The 23,999-nt window shown below is 44.2% G+C and overlaps 1 protein-coding gene across 1 annotated transcript in view; it reads right to left on the minus strand.

The window, feature by feature from the left end:
* Positions 1-23,999, minus strand: part of emid1 (EMI domain containing 1) — a gene marked incomplete at both ends in the record, with an annotated part of 51,368 nt that overhangs the window by 19,194 nt on the left and 8,175 nt on the right. The window contains 2 exons of the mRNA XM_079160481.1: positions 21,764-21,867; positions 23,400-23,513. Of these exons, the coding sequence (XP_079016607.1) occupies positions 21,764-21,867; positions 23,400-23,513 (218 nt within the window). The remainder of the gene's footprint in view (positions 1-21,763; positions 21,868-23,399; positions 23,514-23,999) is intronic.

Here is a 23,999-nt window from a genome sequence, read left to right on the forward strand (position 1 = left end):
ACGCTGCCGCAAGTGGGCGACAAACAAAAGCTCTAAAAACAACCAGGACCAGAATTAGACCTCTACACACACACACACGCATGCACTGAAACACATTAACTGCAAGTTATTGCTGTTGACTTGCATGCTGCACTGAGCTTTTGAACAGCGTGCACTTTATAAGCCTTTGTGACTGAAATAAGTAAACCCCATCAACATTATGTGCAGCTGGCTTCCCTTTAAAAGACAATTCCGCTTTATTACAACTCGGGTCTCACCAAAGTAATTGCTGTGATCTGAGAGCACGGCGTCATTGCTACAATAAAGTCTAATGGCACAAGAAACACAAGCAGAGACACTTCATTTGAAGGTAAAAATAAAAAAAGAGCACCCAAAGTTTCAGTAAAAATCCCTGATCAAGACTCAACAGGAACAACCCTCGAGTAGGACAGTAGGTCACAGCCGGGTAATCATTTTGTCTTTCAAATAAATCACAGGCTAAAACCTTTTTGTTTGTTAAAAATAGGCTATATATAGTCATATGACTGCTCGTTCTTCTTCTCTTGTTCAGCTCTTAGCTTGAAGTCAGCACAATGTAACAGCACCAGTGTAACGTGTCCCGGACCAAATTCTCCACCGAACGCTCCATCGATCCAACTCCTGTTCAGACAGCAAACTAGCCGACCTCTCAAACGTGTAAAAGTAATGCAGCGTTACTGGGGTCAGTAAGTGTAATGCAATCGCTGAATCTCAAATTGTAATCGCTGAATTGTTAAAGAATGTTTTTACTGCAACTTGTTTTGAAGTAAAGCATAACTGGAGGACCAAAAATATCCAAACAATAGCTCGACTAAACAATATGACTCGACCAACTGCAATAGGAACAGCAGTGGAGACGTTTACACACTGCTGCTCTCTGGAAAAACACACAGGCTGAATTCCCGGCCAGTAGACCCTTTACTCTGACCCCGCTCATTACCATACAGAGGCTGACAAGCACTCCAGCTCTCTGCCCACATCTGCAGCCAAGCGGAGCACAGCCCAGTCCTCAGACCTTCAGCTAGACATCCTGCCCCATGTCCTCTGCTATACTCACTCAGCGCTGGGTGAGTAAATCCTTTGCCCTGAGTGTTTGAAGGACATGTCCAGTCAGACACGCGGTGTATTTGTTAAGGTTGGTCTGAGCGCTCACTTATTACGGTGTAGAGGCCTGTTGCCACACCAGCCAAGTGTAATTTCCCCTCCTGTGGTATGATTTGTGTGCGAGTACACAGGAGAGCAAGTCTTGTTCAGAAAAAGGTTTCAATAACCGACATTTTCTCTGAACCACCCACGTAAACAATAAAAGCAACCGTGTCCCCTCTGACAACCGCGCAGCAGGATCCATGACAACACAAACAGAAAAAGCTCCAGTTGAACACATTGACTGCATGATAGTGACGGCACTCGTCCACCCAGAGCCAAGACATGATTGCCTGATTGTACCCATTCCAACTTGCTTGAGGATGATATTCTGCTTCAATAGCAAACCATAAACGTGCCTCTGTCTGCAGGAATATAAATGGACTGAGAGCAGAGGACGTGTGGTGAGAAGTACGCCAAATCTTTCCTCACTATTGTTTCAACTTTCCTCATGATTCAGCTTCTCTCAGAGAGCAATGTCCATTTCCTCCACCAAAATAAATCATTTGATTTGTCAGTGGCCTTTGGGACATCTCATATAACACCCTAATCTCCATTTTGCCTTCGTAAGTTTGGATCATTTTACTGCGGAGGTATTCGGCCCCGCTCGGAGGTTTGTCAGGGTGAAAAATGTTCGATCTAACATGCTGAAATAGCTTAAGACCACTGTTTCAACACATACTTTTAAATAGGACAGAGGCAAGGAGTCGGTGGGAAGAAATTTTATGTGCAACATCTTCTCATCAGATATTCCCCTCGTCATTGTAAATATACATGACTGCCAATATAAACAGTCTGTAGAAACATAAACGGTTGAGTAAAAAAAACCACTGAGTTTCAAGAATGACCCATTTATTGTCATGTTAACTAGTGTTAAAATGAAAGAATTGCGTTGTGTCAAATGACTATAATGGGATTTGAAACGGTTCCATGAACTCAATGGAGGAATAAAATTCTCTCAGTTGAACCATATAAGCCTTTAACGCTAGAAAGACCACGAAACCCACCAGAATATAAGCCCTCAGTATGCTTCAAACAAGGTATTCAGTGCTTGTCGGATCTGAAAACCCAAAACCTACAGGACACTATGCCGTGCGTCACTTTTTGCAAGCATTACCATTAGCCCTGTGGCAACTATTAAGTAATCGCCTGATGCCTGATCATTTCGCAAAATCGCTAGATTCCACAATCAACACGATTTAAAGCCAATGTTTCGAATGTGGCAGCAAATAAAATGCGAATTAGGTGTGTTCCCATCAGCTGGGTAATTAAAGTATCCACCTGAGCTCAAGGTTCTAACAGGTTCTTCTCTTTAAGCTCATATGAAACGATATCTGATGCTTCCTGAAGCAACGAGACGACAGAGAGGAGCTTGTGGCGGCTCTCTTGATTTGTGCAGCAGTGCATCGACAACTCTGGGCAAAGTTGTGCTGGAGCTTTCATGTCGTTTTCACTCAGCTTATCGAATAAAATAATTTCAATAAAAATGTCTCGATGAAAGCATGGAGTTATGAGAGTAGCGTGTCTCATTTAACAAATAGCTTACGCATACATAGTGCAAGAGCAACAAGTGTCGAGACAGAGAGAGAGAGAGAGAGAGAGAGAGAGAGAGAGAGAGAGTATCAGTGCATCTCTCGTAAATAATTCTTTGTTTCCAAGAAAACTCCACCCCGCACCTTTAACGCAGCACTGGCGACTAGTTTGCTTTGAGCATACTGAGCCCTTTATGGTTCATAGGTTCTTGCAATATATCAGTACAGAGACACTGTAGCATAAATGCCCTCTGAGTATTCAGGGTTCATAATATGTTCTCTGATAGCAGATACGTTCATGCATGAAAGGAAAGCAGACATGGACGTCTGGCTGATAAAAGCACAGCCGGCCGTGTGTGTGTGTGTGTGTCCGACATGCTGTATGTTTGAAGAAGTCCTTTGTTGTGGGCCCTGGCTGAGTCACATACAGTCTATTACTGTAGACACAGGCCTGACTCAACAGCAGGGTCTCAAAGCCCCTGATTTACACGGCTCATATTCGCTCCTCAAATGAAAACTTCACCGAGGCAGCTCCCAAGAATACTCTCAGGTAAGAGAGCAGAAGGAATCCTAAAGCAGACACACATCTCTGACATTAGATGATTTTAGATCAACCGACTCATGCTCCATCGCTCTATTACATACCAACGGTCACATATGGGTAAGCTCTCAAAACGGTGGCACAGAGCCAGGACCAACACCGCTCCCTCCACACTCCAGGCTCAGCGTAAGATCGATGAGTCTGCAGCACACTGCTCCCTCATTGTCTTCACCATCAACTCACCGCCAAGTCTGAGCATCACTCTTTACATCATTATACATGTCTGTGGAGCCGTGCACCTGTTCAAACATACACGCGGGACTGACCCACGATATTGTGCATCTGTGACATGAATAACACAGCCATCCACCTGATACTACTGCATCACTCCGCTCAGTGCGCTGACAGACGGGGCCTCCACACTTCTCGTGGACACACTGAATCCTGCTGCTGCACAAAGTGAAACTCTAAATTAAAGGCAGCAGGTTCTAGCGCTCAGCTTTCTCCTTCGAGGATCCAAAAAGAAATCTGTTCAGAGGAGTGTTGCTATGATCAAACCGGATGGTGATCGGCTGCCGTTGATTTCTGGGTTACAGATGTTTGTAAAACAGCTTGAGGTTCCAGACTGACAAATGAAAAGACCGTTATTTAATTACGGCGGAAACAGTGATTAACTTCAGACATAATGTGAACGAGCCAACTTTTCCGTAATGTCTTAGCTTCGCCTATAAGCATCTAGCTTGTATTGTCAGGAATTGCAATAAGGCTGGGTTCTAATGCAATCACATTATAATTTATCTTTCTCAGTGGTGTCATTATTTTGGAAACAGTGGAATCATCCTTAATTTGATTATTCTCTGTGCGATGATACAAACATCATGAGATCATCTCGATATCGTGAAAGATTGTAGGAAAAAAGAGTCATTGTTAAGCGTTACTGTCTGTGTATTGATATCGGAAAAATAGTCTTTGACTAAATCATTCAATCACAGAATATTTGTTTGTATCGCCAAGCCTCAATTTGAAAGCAGCTTCCACTTTACTCTAAACTCTTTTTTTTTTTTTTTGGACCAGTGCGCTCTCGTCCTTGGCACGGACATTCAGGCTCTTTGTCTTTGGAGCTTTTTGCTGCTTTGAAAACTCACATAAGCCTGAAGTATCAAAGAGCTGATTGCCAAACCTCTTTTCATTATGCTGCTAATTAGCATTCAACCTAATATGACCTGGGTTGCTGGCAGCTGAGCAACGTTTTCTTGAGGTTTTAGAGTATTTTGTCGAACCCTTGTATGCGTGCATGCAGAATTAGCATACGTGTAGATATGCACACACACACACACACACACCACAAACCTGGACGTGTATACTCACAGAGAGTGAGTGGAGTAAATGACTGTGTGAAGCTGAGCTCCTCTCAGTCTAATCCCTGAGTGAATGGTGTGCTGTGTGCCAGGCATTCCTCTGTCTTTCTAAGGCTTTTTGGGGATTAGACCCCACTTACTTCCAGGGGCCGCAGGGTGGGATCAAAGCTGATTGGGCTTTTTGGGTTCACGGTGATATAGTGGGTGGAACAGTGAGCCTCTACTCAGGTAGACTCGCATTGGGGAGGCACCGGAAAACCCGACACCACAGCCGAGACGTGAGACGCATACACAAGTCGCACACACCTGGTGGGGGTCAAACCTGCGTTAATCCGGCACAACGCTAACCGGCGCTGTGCTGAGTGATGGCTGGCCTGCAGGAGGTAAAGCTTTAAGTCCGGCAATAATCCAAGTATGTCGGACCCGGGCTCGCTAAGGTTACACAAACACTAATCACAAACGAGGCAGATTTTAATCATGGATCTCATACAGTTTACACAATATAAGGAGCCTTTCACGATGGAGACACAAATGAAGATGTATGTGAAAGACTATGCAACAATCTGGACGTCATTCTCCTGATCACTCGCACTGCACCGTAGGTTTTACATCCGGCAAAACAGAAGACAGACATAACAAACATGACGACTGATATGTAGTGTGACCTCAGAACACTTCAACAGATCCATGCAGCGTCTGACTTTTAACCCGGCAGGGGAAAGAAATGGGCATCTTTAATCCATTTAAACTACGATGTGTAAAGTATTTGAGTTACCAAAACAGCCCACAGCAAGACAAATACACAGAGATGGATAAGAGCTCTGCTCTTCTGTCAGAGATAGAACAGCAGGATTAACAAGGCGAACATGGCGAGTCCCTCTGGGCACGCTGGAAATAAACAGAGTAAATCCTCAAATATACTCAGATATTGACAGGAAGTTATGTGGTGTGCAGTGTTCAGGGAGAAAGCCCACACCAAGAGCAGACACACATGCAGTGGGAGGCACTAATGACTGGATGCAGGAATTTCAAAGGCTAATCCATGCTTAGCCAGAGCTATCAGCATCATCTCAATCCTGATGACAAACACTTGCATGTTTTTGGAAACTCCCTCGGAAAACAAACAAAACGACCTTCAGAGGATTTCAGCACCCTGCAGATAAGCATAATCATGACATTCATGAACTAGCAAACAAAACTAAGTTGATTATGTGTGCACGCCACACTTCTCTTCTCTCCTCTTCATCAGCACAGATGGGAGATTATTACTCACGAAGGCCCTGTGTGAGCCTCATGTGTCTTTTTGCATCTGCACGTTCTATCTCTGTTGTCTGGATTAACACCAAACCCCCGAACCCAGCGACGACACCTCAGGTCTGGCCAGTGTTACTCCAACATGTGTTTCTGTCTCGTGTCCTCTTCCTCCGGCAGATGGAAACCCTCAAGCATGTGGGGGGTATGTTTGCGTTTTGCACCATTGGAGATAAGTATGCATGCTCTGTGTGCTCTACAAAGGGAAGATAAGCTAAAGAGGGGCAGTGCAGAGCTGAGCAGTGCAGAGGACAAAAATACAGACACAGGGGGATAGCGGCTGTTCTTTTTTCTTTTTTTTTTTACAACACAGTCTCCAGATCCGGGTCCTGGAGGGTTTGTGCATGGGAGCAAAAGAAAAGAAAAGAAGAGAAGAGAAGGAAAAGACAGAAAAGGAAGAGCCGTTTGTTGTCACACCTGTGTGTGTGAATCAATAGGGTCATCGTACAACACTTTACAAAGTACGTGTGAATAGGAGGAATAAAAAGTAAATACGGGTAAGTATTTGGTCCATTAAGTGCATCTATTTGGGAGGTATCCCAGCTGATATAGAGGTGTTTCCTGTAAAGTGTCTCTCATGTATGACATACTGTAAAACACACTCACTGAAAGCTAAACGTCTACATACTTCAAGAGTTGCCGGAATCTCGTGTGAATTCTGTTTTCATTAAAAGACATCAAATTGGCATTCACAAACATTGTTTAAAAATATAAATAAAAGCACTGCTGCCATTTCTTTGGTTTTAAATGGAAAATTAAATTGTCATGCATTGCGTATCAATAGAAATCATACATTTATTTCAAACGATCAACAAGCTTTCATACCAGACATAAAGAAAAAGACTCTACTCCATATTTTACCTTGTAATAAATACAGAAACTTCATAAAATGTAGAAATTAGTTTTGGGAGAAATACATGAGCCGATTTATTAACAGTAACTGTACAAGTTGTACAAGATTTTGTTGCTAATGTTTTGGCCTTTTCAGCGGGGGCCTCTGGATGATTGAAAGATCTCACCGATGCACTCTTCCTTCTTTCAAGTTATTTCACGTCCAACTCTTTCTCTGGATTTGCGACGGCAGAGAAGGTCAGTGATGGAGCGCGCCGGTGTTAATCTGACATCCATTCTCCTTCGCTCTCAGGCTAAATACTGTGACACAGGAACTCTCCCACAGTTTGCAGGCACACTGCAATTTACTGCCTCTGCTACAGATCACTCAGAGAGAGAGAGAGAGAAATGAGAAAACTGCTGGGAAAAAAACGAGGAGTGAAGATAAAAGAGAAGAAGAAAATAAGAGCTACAGGGAGGAAGATGGGACGCTTCTATTCACAGAATTTTCACACACATCAGAATGAGGGTCTTATCTCTGAAAAGCACTTGGACACAACATGCCCACAGACAGAGCTGACTGTGTGAAGACATGCACACGAGGATGAAAGCACACACACACACACACAGAGGAGAGGCTCCCATGCAGGGGAGTGCGAGCAGATTACAGGATCAGAGGAAACACACATCAAAACGTAAGAGAACCATCACTGCCTTCACAGAAACAACAGGCCAAACGAGAAGCGAACAGCGCCGAGGCATCCATCATGTCGCTCCCGTCAGCTAATAAAACAGACTGTGTGATCACAGTTTCAGGTCAACAGGGGTCGGATGACCCCGCGGGGCTCCAGCAGGGGCTGACGTGGTGGATGCTGCTCTTATCTCAGCACGGCATTACAAAGGAACACAAGCTCCCCTTCAAACTCCTCCCTGCTGGCATTCACAACGTTTTCCAACAACAGCCTTCCCTCGCACCCACACTGTGATGAACTGCTGATCGAGGAGAAGAACAAACCTCAAAAGAGTGGACTCTTTAGTAACATCTATCTGCAATGTAGAAGGGCCGCAAATGGCAATTAGTGTTGTTGTTTGGTTTATGGAATGAAAATAGTAAAAAAAAAAAAAAGAAGCCCAAGCTGACATTTTCACATTGTTTGTTTTGTCTGATCAACAATCCAAAACTCAAAGACATTCACTTTACTGTGACAGAAGTCTCAGAAAAAACCCACAAATATTCACATGGGAGAAGCTGGAAATAGTGATTCTTTGACATTTTGGCTTCAATCAATCAAAATAGTTGATTTTGAGAGCTCAACTTATCGATTCACGGTTTTAATCTGACATTACATAAAATAGTTCCTAATCTTTCAAATGATTGTTCCAAAACTCAAAGATATTCAATGTATGATTCCATAAAACAAAGAAAAGCAGCAAATCCTCATATTTGAGAAGCTGCAACCAGAGCATGATTGGAACCTTTGTTTGATAAATGATGTAACAGGTTGATGAGAGGTATTTAATAACCTGTACCAGCTCACATGCGAGACAGCCTCGAATACGACTTAAAGGATGTGAAGTTGTTGAAAGCGTCACTGAACTGATTCATGTGCAGTTGTACTGTTTGCCTTTTTTAATTACATGCAGCAATCATCAGCACAGTATTAATCATCACATGAACAGCATTTGTTACATCAGCAACCCCCCCCCCCCCCCCCCACGGTCAGTGTGGTGTAGATTATCCGAGTGGTCCCGGTCAGAGCAGCCGTGGAGACGTGCCGAGCTCCCGGCTCCAGAGATTATCACTCCTCCGTCAGAGGGAGCGGAGCGCTCTGACACATACAGACTGAGATAAAACATCTGGCCCAACTCAACTAAATATGTCTCCCGTGTGTGTCTGTCTAGCATGTACATGTATGTGTGTGTTGGCAGTGTGTGTCTGTGTCTAGCATGTAGCATATGTGTGAGTGTGTGTGTGATTTCCAAACATGTGTGTATCCTGTATGTCCTCCCCTCTTCATCGCTGATATGCGGCGGTGTGAGTTGTGCTCTGGAGCAGACCGGGAGGTCTCGGCTGACAGTGACCTCACCTCTCCAGGCATTTGGTGCTGCAGTAAAAGAAATGGATGGATGTTGTCCCACTGTCTGACTCCAAGCCCAACAAATGGACAGTATATTAAGGTATGACACACTGGAAGATAAGGAGAGAGTGCTTGCGCTACTTCACGGTAGTAGAACACAGACAGAGTTAAAGTACAGAGCGGCTGCTTATTAAGGATTTCAAGATGCAGCGGTCAGCCAAAAACCATCAGCGGCACCTCTCATGAGCTCTTAATCCTCTTACTCACCCTCCATCCTCTGCTATTCAACACGTTTTAATTGATTCATAAAAGTCACTATTAAGAGATTAAGTTTCAACATCCACACACGAAACATGAAAGCTAATTGCTGACTTAGTGGGCTGTTCCTGTTTTATCCGCAGACTGTTAAACTACTAATGAAAGCTGTTAAAAACAAAAGTGACAATTTACGGCAAACCAACCCTTCAAACTCATTATACACCCATCTACATTTAACTATTCAGCAGACCACGTTACATAAATAGAAAAGGTATTTCAGTTCAAAGCTTCAGAATAACATATGACGTCACTCGGCGGTGAGATGATCTGACTCAACACAAGAGGAAAATTAAAGCAGTTTTATACTGTTTTAACACTCAAGTCCTCCTCCCGGTTTCTGTGAGAGGGTGAAAAACTCAAAAAGTGCAAAGGGTTATCATAATTCATCCATGAGATCATGAGATAAAGCCGTCGAGCCTAAGGGCTGATTTCATAGCGACAAAGTATCTTGTATCTGTGCACCGGCTGAGTCACGCAGGCTACACTTCTGTGTCTCCCAGTGCATCCACTGAGCTTATTTACACATATGATAGCGAGAGAGGTAAACAATATTTAGTCCGGCTTTTACAGGGTCGAACAAGTCCTCAAAATAAAACAAAATATGTTTTGTCCTTTCCAACAACAAACAATCCAATGCTGTCATTCTCCTTGGGAGGAAAGTCAAAAGAGGGTCAGTCCATCCGAATGGAAAACTTGCATTTGCAACACTGTGAGCGCCACAAACTGAAAACCATTTGCATCCAAAACGACCGACCATAGTGATGAATTTCGAAGCCGACCTAGAATTAATGTTTCGATAGACTGTATTAAAGCATGCATGAAAAAACAGTAGCTATTCCTGCTCGAGGTAGTTTTCGAACTTCGGAGTTCAAAATGGCCACTTTGTGACTCAAAAATGCAAAAACACGACAGAGTTTTTAAACAAGCCTCAAACATTACAGCAGCCGTTCCCCTTTCTCTCATACAAGCCCTAAACTTGTATGTGGGGTTACTGAAACATTCTGCTGAAGCGATGACGCAGACAAATATAAACTTTGTGCTCCACAACTTCCCAAACAGGTCCAGGGATTTTGTGACTGGTGGTGTTAAGGACGACTAACTAGTGTTCATCAAAAGATATGGTTTCACAACGTCTCCGTGGACTCTTTCATCTTGTAATGTGCCTATGGCATGAACGTGGTGAAAGCTGTCCTTGGCCAATAAGCAGGTCCCTTATCCCTCTGCACAGTCAACTGCACCGCACGATGCCGTTCCCTTTCAACATCTACACTTTTCATCAACAATTCCAGCCCGACTTTCGTTAGCATCGGAGTCAAACTGCTGACGATGGCCATCCGCCCGTCTGCTGCACACAGCCTCTCAGATCGGTCCTTTGAGCCCAGAGAGGAGGGCGGCTGCTTGCCGCTGACAGAAGCTGCCTCGCTCGTGACTGAGAGCCTCCTGAAAAACTCAGCTGCACTTTTGGAAGAAAAAGTGAACTGGCGGTTATCTCGGTCTAAGGTTTCTGCACTGTCAGGTGCAGCTAGGGGAAAGGAATTCCAGCTTGGCGGAAAAGAGCTGCTTTGATGGATGAATGATACTGAGCAGAGTTTGTAATTCATCTCCCAGCGTGCCCTCTCCTGTCTCTGCGCTGATCAGGGAGTGCTTTTAGGCCTCCGTCACAATAAGTCATCCACAGAGGAAGTATTAATCCACTGCTGAGACTTAACTGTCACTCTTATCCAGCTATATTTCAGGTATCCACGCTGACTACAGTTTTCAGTCTTCAGTGTAGATGAAGAGAAAACAGGGGAACAAAGGACAACCATGTATTACAAAGTGCACTCAATTCTCCCTGGCTATCTCAGTTAAACATCTTCCGAGATGTTGAGGCACTTGTCAGTGCTTTCTCCGGCTGTAATCACTCTTTTGATTCACTGATACTCGGGCGCTAAAAGGGACACATTGTACTCCCTTAGCATGACCAGCTCACTACATACAGCTCTGAAGAAATTTAAGACCGACGCCGAATGAGTATGTCAGGAAATATCCTGTGCTGGTCTTGATACAGTGCTGCCACTTAAGGAACAATACTTGCTATTATTCTGCAGGAAAGCACAAGCCCCTGCACCCCTCATTTCTCTGCCCTTTCACCCCTTTGGCGTCCTTATGGCTACCCAACCACACGCAGGGGGTAGCGGTGCACAGACTGTGAGACAGAGCACACAAAGACTCGGGAGCCTCAAATCTAATTTTACTTCTTAAGTTCAGTTACATTATGAAAAGATTAGGTACCTCAAAGGAACATTGTGGTTCTGGCTCGTAGAGGAAGTACGACTGATGCTCATCACGGTTATTACTTCAGCCTGTTCTTTGTCCTTTTAACAGTAACATGAACAGGCCTTTCCAGTTAAGAACAACCCTCCATTTACCCTTCTCTCCGTGTCCCTTATAATATTTTTCCTTCGTCTGGCTTAACACAACAGTGCCATCCCATTTCGTTGCAAGTGTCAGCTTGTGAAAACAAGACAGGATGGGAAAACACATCCTCTTCTCTCTTTGCCTGTTCTACCTGGCAGCGCTTGGGTCAACGTGTCCCGTTGGAGTCGTGCCACCCGTTCATTAGTACAGCCATTCTCGTTTTACACACTCATCTCGTTCTGCATCTAGGAGAGAGGGAATAGATCTGCCCCCCCCCCCCCCTTTGAGGGAGGCCAGAGGTAAGAGAGAGCTGAGCTCCGAGTCTCAGGACAAACTGTAATTCTCCACTTCGAGAACCCATCTGGCCGCAGATTTTGTAACTCTGCTTCAATGGGGCTCTGTTTACTCGAGTAGCTAGGTTTACACAGGCAAAGTGAAGTATAAAATGCATTAACAGAGAATAATCCTTTTGGTCTTTTGTAAATAGGATGTAATGATGGGGGATGTCCAAAAAGGGTAACCGCTTTGAAAAGGCCAATTTGTGTGCAGGCAGTGGTTCAGTACCAGATCCTCTGAACTGTACAAGTGTAGTTTCTGACATATCGGCATCAACATTTACCTAATTTCACATCGAAACAGAGTCAAGTTTTCAGGTAATATACACAAAGTACAAAAAAAAACTACAAATATGTAACCACTGTGCACATCCAAAGAACGTTTACAGTGAAAGCTTTTACTTTTCCTCAGTTCTGTAATGCGTACAATGAGAAGCATATGCCATTCTGTATCCAAACTACAATGACTGAGTCTCAGGCGTGCAGACATTTCAGCCCCAATGAGACTTCAACCTCGAAAAGCCACATGTACTTTTTACTATTCAGGGTTGCAACTGAACCTGTGGTCGTAGCTGATGCCGTAAAGAACATGCTTTCTCCGTGGAGGGCTGCAACTAACGGATCATTTCCATTTATTTATCTGCCAATTATTTTCTTAATTAATTGTTTAGACACTTTCTTTACAATTTTCTAACGCCCAAACTTATGTCTTTAAATAGCTTGTTTCCAATCAACAAACTAAAAGGGAAAAATGATTGATTACCTACCACGTAAGACCACGAAAAACTGAAAATCATCACAATCGACGACCTGGAACTGGGGAATGTTTGGTATTTTTGCTTGAACATTTGCTCAAATCATTAATTGAGATTGCTGATGTGTGAAAACAACATGAAGCAAGAGGACGAAGGCGCAGTAATCTTCATCTTTTCAGTAACACACATTGAGCAAAGTCAAACTTGTGCTTGCTTTGATTACAGTCACAGTGGAGAATATAACTGACGCACAATATGATCTTATAATATACGATCCGTCTGGTGTCGCCTCATCATAAATCAACTCCCTTGAACCTCCAGCGACATTGTCGCACAATTACACATAAATCCACATTAACACAGTCAGTGTTACTGCCAAAACAGAGCAGTACAGCAACAGAACTTTTAACACATGTATACTTGGTGTCATGACTGTCCTATTAGGTTGTGAGCTCTGTTGTCTCCACAAAGCGGACCAGACACGGCCTCATGGGGGCCACATGCGATCCCCATCAGGGTGACATAGAGCCCGTTCGGAAGACAACATGGAGGGCAACCAACAGAAGTAAAAAGAGACACGATTGTCATCGTCCTCTGTTCATCACCCGCACAGCCAATGATGGCAGCAGACAGAGTGTATGCAGCTCTAACTCTGGCACAGCAGCAGTGATTTACTGCCCTGTCAGGCAACACGTGCAACTCGTATACAGTGTGTCTGCATTCAGAGAAAGAGAGAAAGTGAGCGTGTGTCTGTGTCCTCTACCAAGCTTTATTGATTACAGAGAGTCAGCAAGTTCAGCTCGTGTGTGCCACCCGGGTCATCTGTGCTGTAATTCATGTTGAACATAGTCCGAGTCACATGTCCGTCTCGACATACAAACTTGATTTATGTGTGTCCTTGCTCGTGGGCAGCAGGTGTTTCAAAAACATGTCTGCGTGTGTGCTCGTGTTTGTTTGCTGCCCGGCTCTGGCTGTGAGCGCAGTATGAATGAGTGAGAGCGCCATAAACACCTGAAGAAGCAGGAACACACAGACACCCTCTCTGGACTGAATTTATGGTCCCGATTGAGGCAGGGGAGGGAGGGAGAGAGGGATTGGGGTGGGGGAGTCGTCATGCACAGCTCGGCTCTGGCCGTGGCGAGGGTCCAACCATAACAACGGGGCTGTTAAAGCCCCCCTGGATGAGTCCCAGGGGGCAGCGGAGCGGACGGAATGCAGACCTGGGTTTAGAGGTTCAGGGGTACGTCCTGTTGTTAATGAGCTCACCCCGCTGGGCCTCTCTGGCTCTGAGCCCCTGACACTGTCTCACCAGCCACACCAGCGCCGCTGCCACAACCTCTTCCTGGACTGGTCCTGGACCACTGAAGCGTACCACACTTCCTGAACAATGTGAACATCACACTGTGCCCCTGAGATGATCTCAACAAGATGTGTGTCTGCAAGTGAACAAGAAGCCGGTAAAAGGAAAGGAAGTGCCGTCTGTGCAGCACTGTAGAATGAACCCGAGTGTGCGTGCAGGCCCATGTGTGTGCGTGGATGTGAAGAGAAGCCCCTGAGACACGACCTCAGACGATGCAGCAAAGGAGATTCGAGCCCTTTCCTAAATGATGCATGTCTTACATACTCTATTAGTGCAGGGCAAACAACACTTTCTGTGCAACACTGCAGCGCTGAAGACGGCTTTAAGTGTAACACAAGCAGCAGGCTTTAAACCAGTTGGTTTTAAAGAGCACATGCTGCTTATTGAATTAGTACCATCATTTTGCTCTTTGTGTGATGTACAATCAATGTACGATAATTTAGACATTCAGATGGTCGTCATTATTTAATTCAGTTCCACAATAGTGAAATGATGCAGAGCTGGTTTTTAACCATGAAACATTCATTATGTCAATAATCTAATATGAAAACCTGACCCTGGGTCTGTAATAAATCCCAGTATCTCATCACATGTCTGCAGATCTTGGATATGTGGGGACTCAAAACTCTTGGTGACTGTATTTCACATTTCAACTTAAGATTGTGAGGGTTTACCTGCGACCTATTTGCTGACATGCTAGAATTCATAGTGTGCCTGCATAATATACGAAATATAACCACATTAAGACCATAATAAACACTGGCCTGTAGTCGGAGCCAGTCTACCAATAGATGTAGTATGAAGAGTATCACAGAGAGTTGGCATATTTATATACCATAGGTTGCAAACTCAGTTCTGGGTACCCTGATAGTTGGTAGTGGGTACGATAGTTTGCCTTTAATTCGGATAACTCTACACCAAGGTGAACACACAAAGTCACTTCTACGGTAGATTTCTCACAGCTCTCTCGTCTGCGACTGTACAACCGATCTTCCTGTAAAGTCCCACCTCACCAACTGTGCGTAGCTTCAGCTCTATATGTCGGAAATTTGATTCGCTAGAGACAAGTTCTGTCATCCTCTGCTCTTTCCTCTTCGGTGAGGTCATTTGTCTTTTGGTGAAGGCGATGGGCTCCTCTGTCTAGTTTGAATGTCTCTAATTAGGCCGACTGCTGGTGCAGTTCATCCAAACCTCGTCTCCGATCTCGTCTTCAGTCCAGAACTAATCACAACCATCAGCCCCACTCTACTCGTCACCGCTGAGCAGCGTGTCACAAGCACATGAGCAAATGGAAATATATGCAAAGACCAGCACCAAAATAGAGCTCAAGAGCTCAGACGGGGGCAATGACTTTTAAATTCTACAAGTTATCTAAGAGTGCAGCGTTTAGTGGCTGGGAAACTGAGACCGAACCGGAGGGAGGGGGGGTTTGGGGTGTTTGGGAGGTCTGTGACACGAAAGGCCATAAATGATGTCACCACGACATGCCACAGCGACATCTCTGATGTGGTGGTCTGTTTGTGGTTTCGTATACATGGGAGTGGAGAAGGTTTGAAGGTCGGCCTCATAGAATCCCCACCCACTGAGCCACAACACTCAAGCGTCTCTTATGTGGCGTTGAACATGTTTATGAACTCAAAACGGTCACAAATGAGCAGCTACATCGTCAGGGCTACTGGGAGTGTACGAAAGCCACAGACTGATACAATGTAAGAGAATAATATTTAATCTAAAAACAACTGTTTTTATTGTGTTTTTGTGGTCTATATCCACAGCGGGGGCTGAGGGTGAGACAGCAGTAAGGAGACACGACATTTTACAGCGATTCACATGACTGATAGCAAGAGAATGAAAGAGTGAAATGTTGTTGTAGAGTTGAAACTTTAATAGAGAGAAAGTCTATCTGCAATAATTGATGATTGACTAATCGGTTACATTTGCTGACTCCAGCTTCTCAAATGTGCTGTTTTTTTCTTCGTTATGAATATGTTGTCACTAGCATCACTTTCGCATATTTCACTGATTTCCTGTTTTGTCTCGACTGGTGTTATGTTTTTAGGTGTGTTGTTTGCTGTATGTTGGAGGGCCACAGTGGAAATCAGAATTTTTCTGTGTTTCTATTCATCCAAAAATTCAATCAATCAATCAATCAATACATCGGTTCATCAAGAAAATAGTCACCATCTTAAATAAAAGGGCAAGAAAAAGTAAAAGAAGGTCATTAGAAGGTAATTCAAAATGCACTTCACAGCTTGACGAAGCCACAGAAAGACTGAGAAGGAAGATAAAGACAGAAAAAAGTGGATTCGAAGATAATTCTGACAATTAATGGAGAGATAGTGATTTGCAATAAGCAGGATTGGGTTCATTGAACTCATCACAGCTGTATGGAACCAACCGGACCCGAGGCGTACCCACTCCATCAATGCTGCCATTGTCTTTGCACTGACGTCAAAACTCCAAATATGCTTCATTACCTTCTCAGCGCTGTGTTAAAAAGTACCGACACATCATGCCACTCTATACCTTCAAGATGAGAGATGGTGATATGTTGAAAGGCAGCGAGCGGACGGGGTTAATGCAGCTGCTGAGCGGACCGGAGACGAGATAGAGCCCACACCTCCAGTAGTGAGGAGGATTTAAAAGCCTTTTTTCTTTTCTTTATCTGTCTACATGATAAAAGCTCTGTTACGAGTTCATTTGGCCTTATCTTGGCCAGGAAGAGAGCGTCTTTCTTCTCTCTGCTCCTGATTGCGTGATCCTTCAGGCTGTAAAGAGCCTGTCTGTTTGTGGGTCACTCCGTAAGCACACTAGTCCACTTAAACTACTGGGCGAGGGGAAATGCCTCTGCTTTATTGGGACAGAAGAATACTCCAGCTGCCATTGCATGCATGCGTGTGTGTGTGTGTGTGTGTGTGTGTGTGTGTGTGTGTGTGTGTGTGTGTGTGTGTGTGTGTGTGTCTATTTTCATCGCTAAAAGTTTTTTTTTTGCACTGCTGACTTGGCCCACTTTATGTCAGGAAAAACAGTTTTCAATGCACTCCCGGGGGAAGTCTTGGGAAATAATAAATAAATCAGTAAGCAGAAGAGGCATTTCCAGTCCAGGAGCCAGATACATAAAACTTAACTCAGAATGAAGGCTAAGTATGTATGAAACTTTAAAAAGTTTCAGTGAAAGAATTGTGCCTCTGCATTTCTTGAAGCTCACTGCCGTTTATGTTAAGAGGTAAGAACAGACTAAACGCCAGGAGATGCAGGTAAACAAATGGACCTAAACTTCATGTTATCAAATAAACTACTATAGTAAATAAGAATGAATGAATGAATGAATGAATGAATGAATCTGGCAGGAAAATGATATTCTCCCATAACCTTTGCCGTTAGCCTTAAAATATTACAGTCAAACATAAACCATGAAGGCACAGGAAGTCATAAGTATAATCTGATGACTATATCATTCCACAGACTGCTCTGTATGTGGTTTGCATTGAACATTTATAAAATAATGTCATAATGATATTATCAGCACTTATAGGACGTATCATTTTGGGATTTTTTATTTTTGCACAAGAAGAATGAAGAAGATGAAAAGAAAGGCCGACTGGAGAAGAGGAAAATCTTCCCTCCACTTTTTGGTTTAGTTGGTTTAATGTTGGTTGTTCTGTATCTTCAGTGGTGTCGTTTGATAATTATTGACTATAATGACATTTCCTTGAGCAGAGCAGCGTGACCTCAAAGCGTTGGACTCTCCCATGTCTAATCTCATCTGGGGCCCTCAGCCCAGTTTGCCTTAACTTCAGCTGCTTCCAATTTGGGCTCAGCACTTGTGCTGCGCTGGCCATTTACATAACCATGAATATCAGCTGCTGTGGCCTTTTCTGCACGCCGGCTGCAGTCTGCCTCCCTGTATGTATATGATTTATGTGTCTTTGTGGATCTTGTCTCATGAGGACATAAATATCCTGGATTTGGCTAATTCTGACACTTAAATCTGTTTGGTTTTTTTGTGAATGAATTGGAGCATGGGGAGAATAACATATTCAACACCTGCTAATGCAAACACAGGGGGATCCAGGAATGTGACTGAAAGAAAAGAGGAGGGCTAAACGAGAAGCTGACTCCATGTTTGTCTGTGTAATGACTTCGATAGTGCTGCTCTGTGTGGTCTAAGAGGAGTTGGAGGTCACCTGCTCTTTTTCAGCTCCCTCCCCTCTAACCTCAGGCTGGGCTCGCTTCCCTCACAGCTACTAAAGCCTGCTGCCATTAAAGCAGCCAATCACGCCCAACAGCTGCATCCCTCACTGTACAAATCCTCAACACCTCCACCCACGCATTCACTCTGGCAGTCAGACAGACACATATACCGCCGTCCACGCACTCCCACTCTTCGGTTGCTAATGGCAAGCTGCAGCCGGCTGATGTTTAAAGCGTGGGGTTTTAGCGTGCAGGCCTGTGATAAGCCTCGCTGAGCTGTGAAAACACAGATTACATTTCTGCGGCTTATTACAGAGAGCGGGCCGATGCCTCCCAGCCATACCGTAATTGCGACCCAAAAAACCGCAGCCTCCGCTTGGCTGCGAGATATGGCTCGATGGGGGACCCCCGTGGCAGAGCTTTGACAGCCGTGCTAATTCAAACCTACGTTCCCCCGTATGTTGTGCTGCATGCCGGCCCCCTCCTGCGATAAGCTGCACCCACATTTCTTTTAAGTGCTGTTCTGTCATGAATCAAAACAAAGCAAATATATCTACTGCTGTCTCCTAGTGCCGTCTTCACACTTTTAAGACTTCATCAAAATGAACATACAAAGGGCAAAGTCCAAAATAATGAATTTGACTGATATCCGCAACTGCTGAGCAATGCAATCATCCTTCAGTGCTGCACTGTATATTGACACTGATGCAACCTGTACGGGTTCGAGGCTTTGAGAGCCAGCTCTAACGTAATAATGTTGCTTTTATGGGTTACATTTGATATTCTTGTGTCACAAAATTGCTTCTAAATGAGGTATAATTTTGATATTTGTGTTTGATGTAGCACAACTTAGGATATCCCATCTGAAAACAAGCATTTACTTACTTGGAATGCCAAAGCCAACCAGGCATACATTAAATCCCTGCTTCTGGCAAGCTATGAACGTGCTTCCATCTGCAAATACTTAGCCTTTTTTTTCATCAAGCTCAATCAGAGATAAAGACCATTGTGTTCCAGGTCCACAAGTAAGACAATATCTCCCAAACCTCATAGAAAACAATTAGGACCCAGTAATTACACCACTGGCTTGGAATTCCAGCCAAGTCCTGAGGTTAGGGTGAGGAAATAAAAAAAAGAGAGAGTGAATGTGAAAGGTTCCTGTCCGATGCAGTGTTATCTTACTGCTCTTGGACTCTGATGGATTGAGTTTGTTTATCGGCCTGGGTGTGATGTAATGTTTTGCTTTTGGAGCCCTCAGTTTGAGTGTGACATGCCAAAAAGCCTCACGAGCCTGTGTATGACTGGATGACAGCATGGCGTGAACTCTTCCCATAATGTTCTCTCATTATATCTGCTGCTGTGGAAACGCATAATCTATAACAGAGACACATTATCTTTCTTTGGACTGGAGCTGTTGATGTACATATGTTGACCAATCGACTGGCAGGCAGGCGGGTGAGAACGGAGGGACGCAAGAGAAAACAACTCTCTCATCTTCATTTAAAACATAAGCATATCAAGACCGTGCTCTCAGCCTATAACGCACTTCCTGTCCTCTCTTGCACCTTGAAGCAGCCCCAGAGTCCTGCTGGTACGGACATTGTTGAGATCTGCTGTAATGCAGACTGGCCTTGGGAGTCAGACATGGCCAGAGGCTTTTGGGTTGGCCTGGTGAGAGAAGGGTGGAAGTCACAGCAGGGCAGCGTGAGTAAATGAGCGGATCATACACATTTTCCACAGTCTGTGAAAAGCAGACAAGCAGAGGAAAAGGGATGATGGGAGCAACGGTATATACCCGCTGAGACGCTGGAACTCCAAAAGAGTTTTTTTTTTTACAGATATATGTATCCGGTGTTAGTTATTTATGAGATTTATGAGATCAAAAGCAATATGTTTTTAATGTCTGACCTAGACAGAAGATTTCGAAAAGGATGATAGTTGTTTGTTCTGTTATATAACAGAGGTGCTTTTTTGTACCGAGCCTTTTTATTTCATCCAAACTCGAGGTCAAACAAGTGCTCAAAGCCGTCTGGAAATCCACAAAGAAATGCGTAGAGATTTGCAGATGGAGCCACAAACGGGTATGAGGAGCCCGTATTTGAAACTTGCACCCACTGAACTACGTGTGCAGCTTGGCAACATTATGGCAACAGAGTTAAGCACAGTCCGGTGTCCAGCTTTGCCCGTGTGGCAAGCTTTTATTTCTCCTTAAAGCGGCGAATGAGGCAGACAGCAGCGGGGTGTCAGGTTCTGCGCTGGCAAGAGGTTCTGCTCACGCGGCAGGAGCAGAACAAAGCGCCGGTGGCCCTGGATAGCATCCATGGTGCCGGAGAGTAAAGGCCCTGTGAATGGGACCTGTCACTTTTACTCAGCGCCGCCTGTGATCTAAGCCACCCGGAACGACGCTCAGATAAGTGGCTAATCCCAGCATCCCCGCTGGCTCGACACCCCCATACTGCCATGACAACCGGGGGGGGGGGAATCTCCCCCGGCAACAACTTAATTGGATAATTTCCTCCCTGTTTGACTGTGTGTTCCTCTGCTTTTGTTAAGTAAAGTCTGGGTTATCAATGTGTTCTTTGACTTTGAAAGTGAGGAAGCTCTAAAACAAGCATGACATTCAAGGCAGTTTGGAAGTGGAGCCATTTCTCCAGTTGAAGCCTCGCTGCAGCAGCCTACAGGCAACAGGGAGGGCAGAGAGTTGCTCTCAGTTCACCTGGGAGTGGTAGCATACACGAGAAAAACAGCCTTTCAGCAGCACAAATAAAGTGACCACTTTAAACACTGTAAACATTTATTGTCCTTTGTGTCGCAAAGCCTGACGATCTACGTTACACCCAGTCAAGTCCTGGGTCACCACATAAACAGACGCTCCACCCTTCTCCCCAGACTGCAGAGACACGAGGGCCAGTGCCAGGGGAAGTCATTATACACTGTGTGTGTGTGTGTGTGTGTGTGTGTGTGTGTGTGTGTGTGTGTGTGTGTGTGTGTGTGTGTGTGTGTGTGTGTGTGTGTGTGTGTGTGTGTGTGTGTGTGTGTGTGTGTGTGTGTGGTGGGCAGCTACTGTAGTTGAAAAATGAAAACATAAGTGCTAGCATGGCACTTTAAGAGCATGAAGACTTGGTTCCAGCTGGACCATAAAACTCAAAAGCCACACTGGAGAATCAACCCTCGCGTAGTACAATGACTCTAACGACGAACACATTCAAACTGATTAATAAAGTATCTGACTCACCCTGAAGAGGCTGAAGGATCTGATTTCGCAACTTCATTTAGAAGACTGAGGCTGCCTTATGTAAGCCTAATGGAAATCACTCCTGTTTCAAAGTATTACTCGTACACATGTATTGGAAGGCACACACGCAGGCAATGAGACAGCAATGCAAACCAGAGGGATACAGATGGTGATAAATGAGTAAGCCTAAGGAGATAAAGAATGATGAAAAGAGGAAACAGAGACACACTAAACCAGTTTTCAGTCCTAGACTGTGTAGACGGCCCCCTTCTAGAGCCCCAACTGTTCCTTTTATGTCAGCTGCTGTATAACTAATGTGTGCACGTGTCTGTGAGGCCTCCTGTCTTGACTTACCTTCTTCACAGGCAGCGCCGCTGAATCCTGGACAGCACTTCCACTCCAGAGAGGTCACAGTGCGATACACCACTTTATAGGAAGGTCTGACCACGGTCCGGTAGCTAAAACAAACACACACAAACAAACGTAAAGCCATCACACACATACAGGGAATGCTGTCTGTGTGTGCACTGTGACTCGGGGAGCTTTTTGAAGCAAAAATAAATGTGTGATTCAGTGAGTTGCTTGAGTTATTTTTGATGAACTTGTATTTTTCCTTTTAAACTGGTGTAATTTGATTTCTTACAGGTGAATCCACAGAGAAGGGATTGCTGCTGCTGTTAGCACCTTGTATTGTGCATCACTTGCAGCTGCTATCTCCCCAATCTCACGGTCAGATTCACAAAACAATGTTCAATCACACTCATAAGGTTTTGCAAGTGATTGCAATTTTTCATGTGGCATTGTCGGCAGAACAATGGCAGAGAGAAAAAGAAAAATTAAAATGTCAAGGCAAGGAACTAAAGACAAGACAGAGAAAAAAATGTATTTGATTTAATATCCCAGTCTGTCGGTATAAATGCACTAATGTCACCATCAACTCTCTGACGATGCTAATAATTTCACTGCAACTGTGAGTTGCTATTATCACTTTGTGAATGTTTTTGCAATGAGGCTCGATTGCATGATTTGCATAGAAAGGGGCTGATGTTGCACCAAATGTGTGCATATTATCTCATTTAAATACACGCTGATAGCACAGGAGCACTGAGATGCTATTTGCTTGGCAGCACAGTTACGGGTGCATTTCACTCTTTGCAGGTTCTTTGAAAATTAAACGGTTTCTTTTTGTTGTAATTGTTCAGGCTTAGCGGCTGCAAAAGCTGTGCAATCCTTTTGTGAATTCACCCCTTTGTTTTTGGCGTAGAGAACAGTTAACCCTCCTCATTTACGCTTATTATTTCCTTCATGTCCCACAATGCCTTTTGTCTACCCCCAGGAACAAGTGTGAACTTGTTGCATGAACTTTATCAGTAGTCCGTTTCTCACAACATGTGCTGCAGCTGCGTTGCCTTTTGATCTATTGTTGAGAACTTGGTACATATTGATTTCCTCTTGAATGACTGATGATTCACTCACTGTCAGCAGAATGGGAAGAACAAGAAAACCTGGTGGAATTGCAACATGATAGTGCTCAAGCGTGGATACTACTCCTCTTCACGGAGATGGCCACCATGATCCTACAACAGCTCAGAACGGACAAACCAAACACTGGTTCTAGATAGAACCATTTGCTGTGAGCCACTATAGTTCTCCTACACACTTGACACACAGGAGAAGTTTCAGTTGGCTGCAATCTGCAACCTCACAGCTAGATTTTATTTAGGTTTAACTGGTGGCGACTGTGGCTTTGCAGACATTTTGCTCATGGTTTGATCTGTATTTTCTTTGCTCAGTGGGAGATGAAAGCCAAAGAAGAAGAATGACTTGATTTTCAAAAAGATCACCATGTTTCTGCTATTAAACTCCACAATAGAGAAAAGGAACACAATACCAAATAGCACTCCCACAGAGGTTGTTTGAAGCATTTTAAAGTGGGTTATTCTCTATGAAAAGCTCAGCAGTAAAAGTTGTGGTAAAGTCGCCTTCTCACCTGCCTCCTGTACATCCCTGCGGCCAGCGGCACGTCTGGTAGACCCGCTGCAGGATTGTCCCATTCTGCACCTGGCAAGTCACGGTCTTAGTGACCGTGTGAGGACACCAGTTCCTGAAGGGAGAAATAGAGTGAGTGACCACATAGAAATACAGATTACAGAATAAAACAGCAGTTGTCATTTTTAGATACAGAATGAAATCACATTTTCAAAGTGAAAAATGTAAGGAAGTACGGTTGATACTGTCAAAACACCTGCAAACAAGTACACTCACACGATAAGACGCTCACAAAAGGAACTTCCCCATGCAGTCACATTGAATATGCGGGTTTTTTTCCCCACGGGTTCAGATTGTTCCATCCCTTCCCCCATCCTTTTGTTCTGAAACTTCTTTATGGTGTTTACATGGCTTTAATTAATCAGTCACGAGATTGGCAGGAGTGCATTGTGGGCTGTATTTACACTGCGGTCTCTCTCTTCTATCAAAACACATCCGTTTTGGTTCCTATTTGGCCCTCAGAAGAGGTTAAATCCCTCAGGACGGAATATAGAGGGGGACGAGGTCCCATACGGACATTAAAGGTTTTCAACGCGGTTCA

This window comes from Pholis gunnellus (genome assembly GCF_910591455.1).
Source record: "Pholis gunnellus genome assembly, chromosome: 6".
NCBI classification, from domain to species: domain Eukaryota; kingdom Metazoa; phylum Chordata; class Actinopteri; order Perciformes; family Pholidae; genus Pholis; species Pholis gunnellus.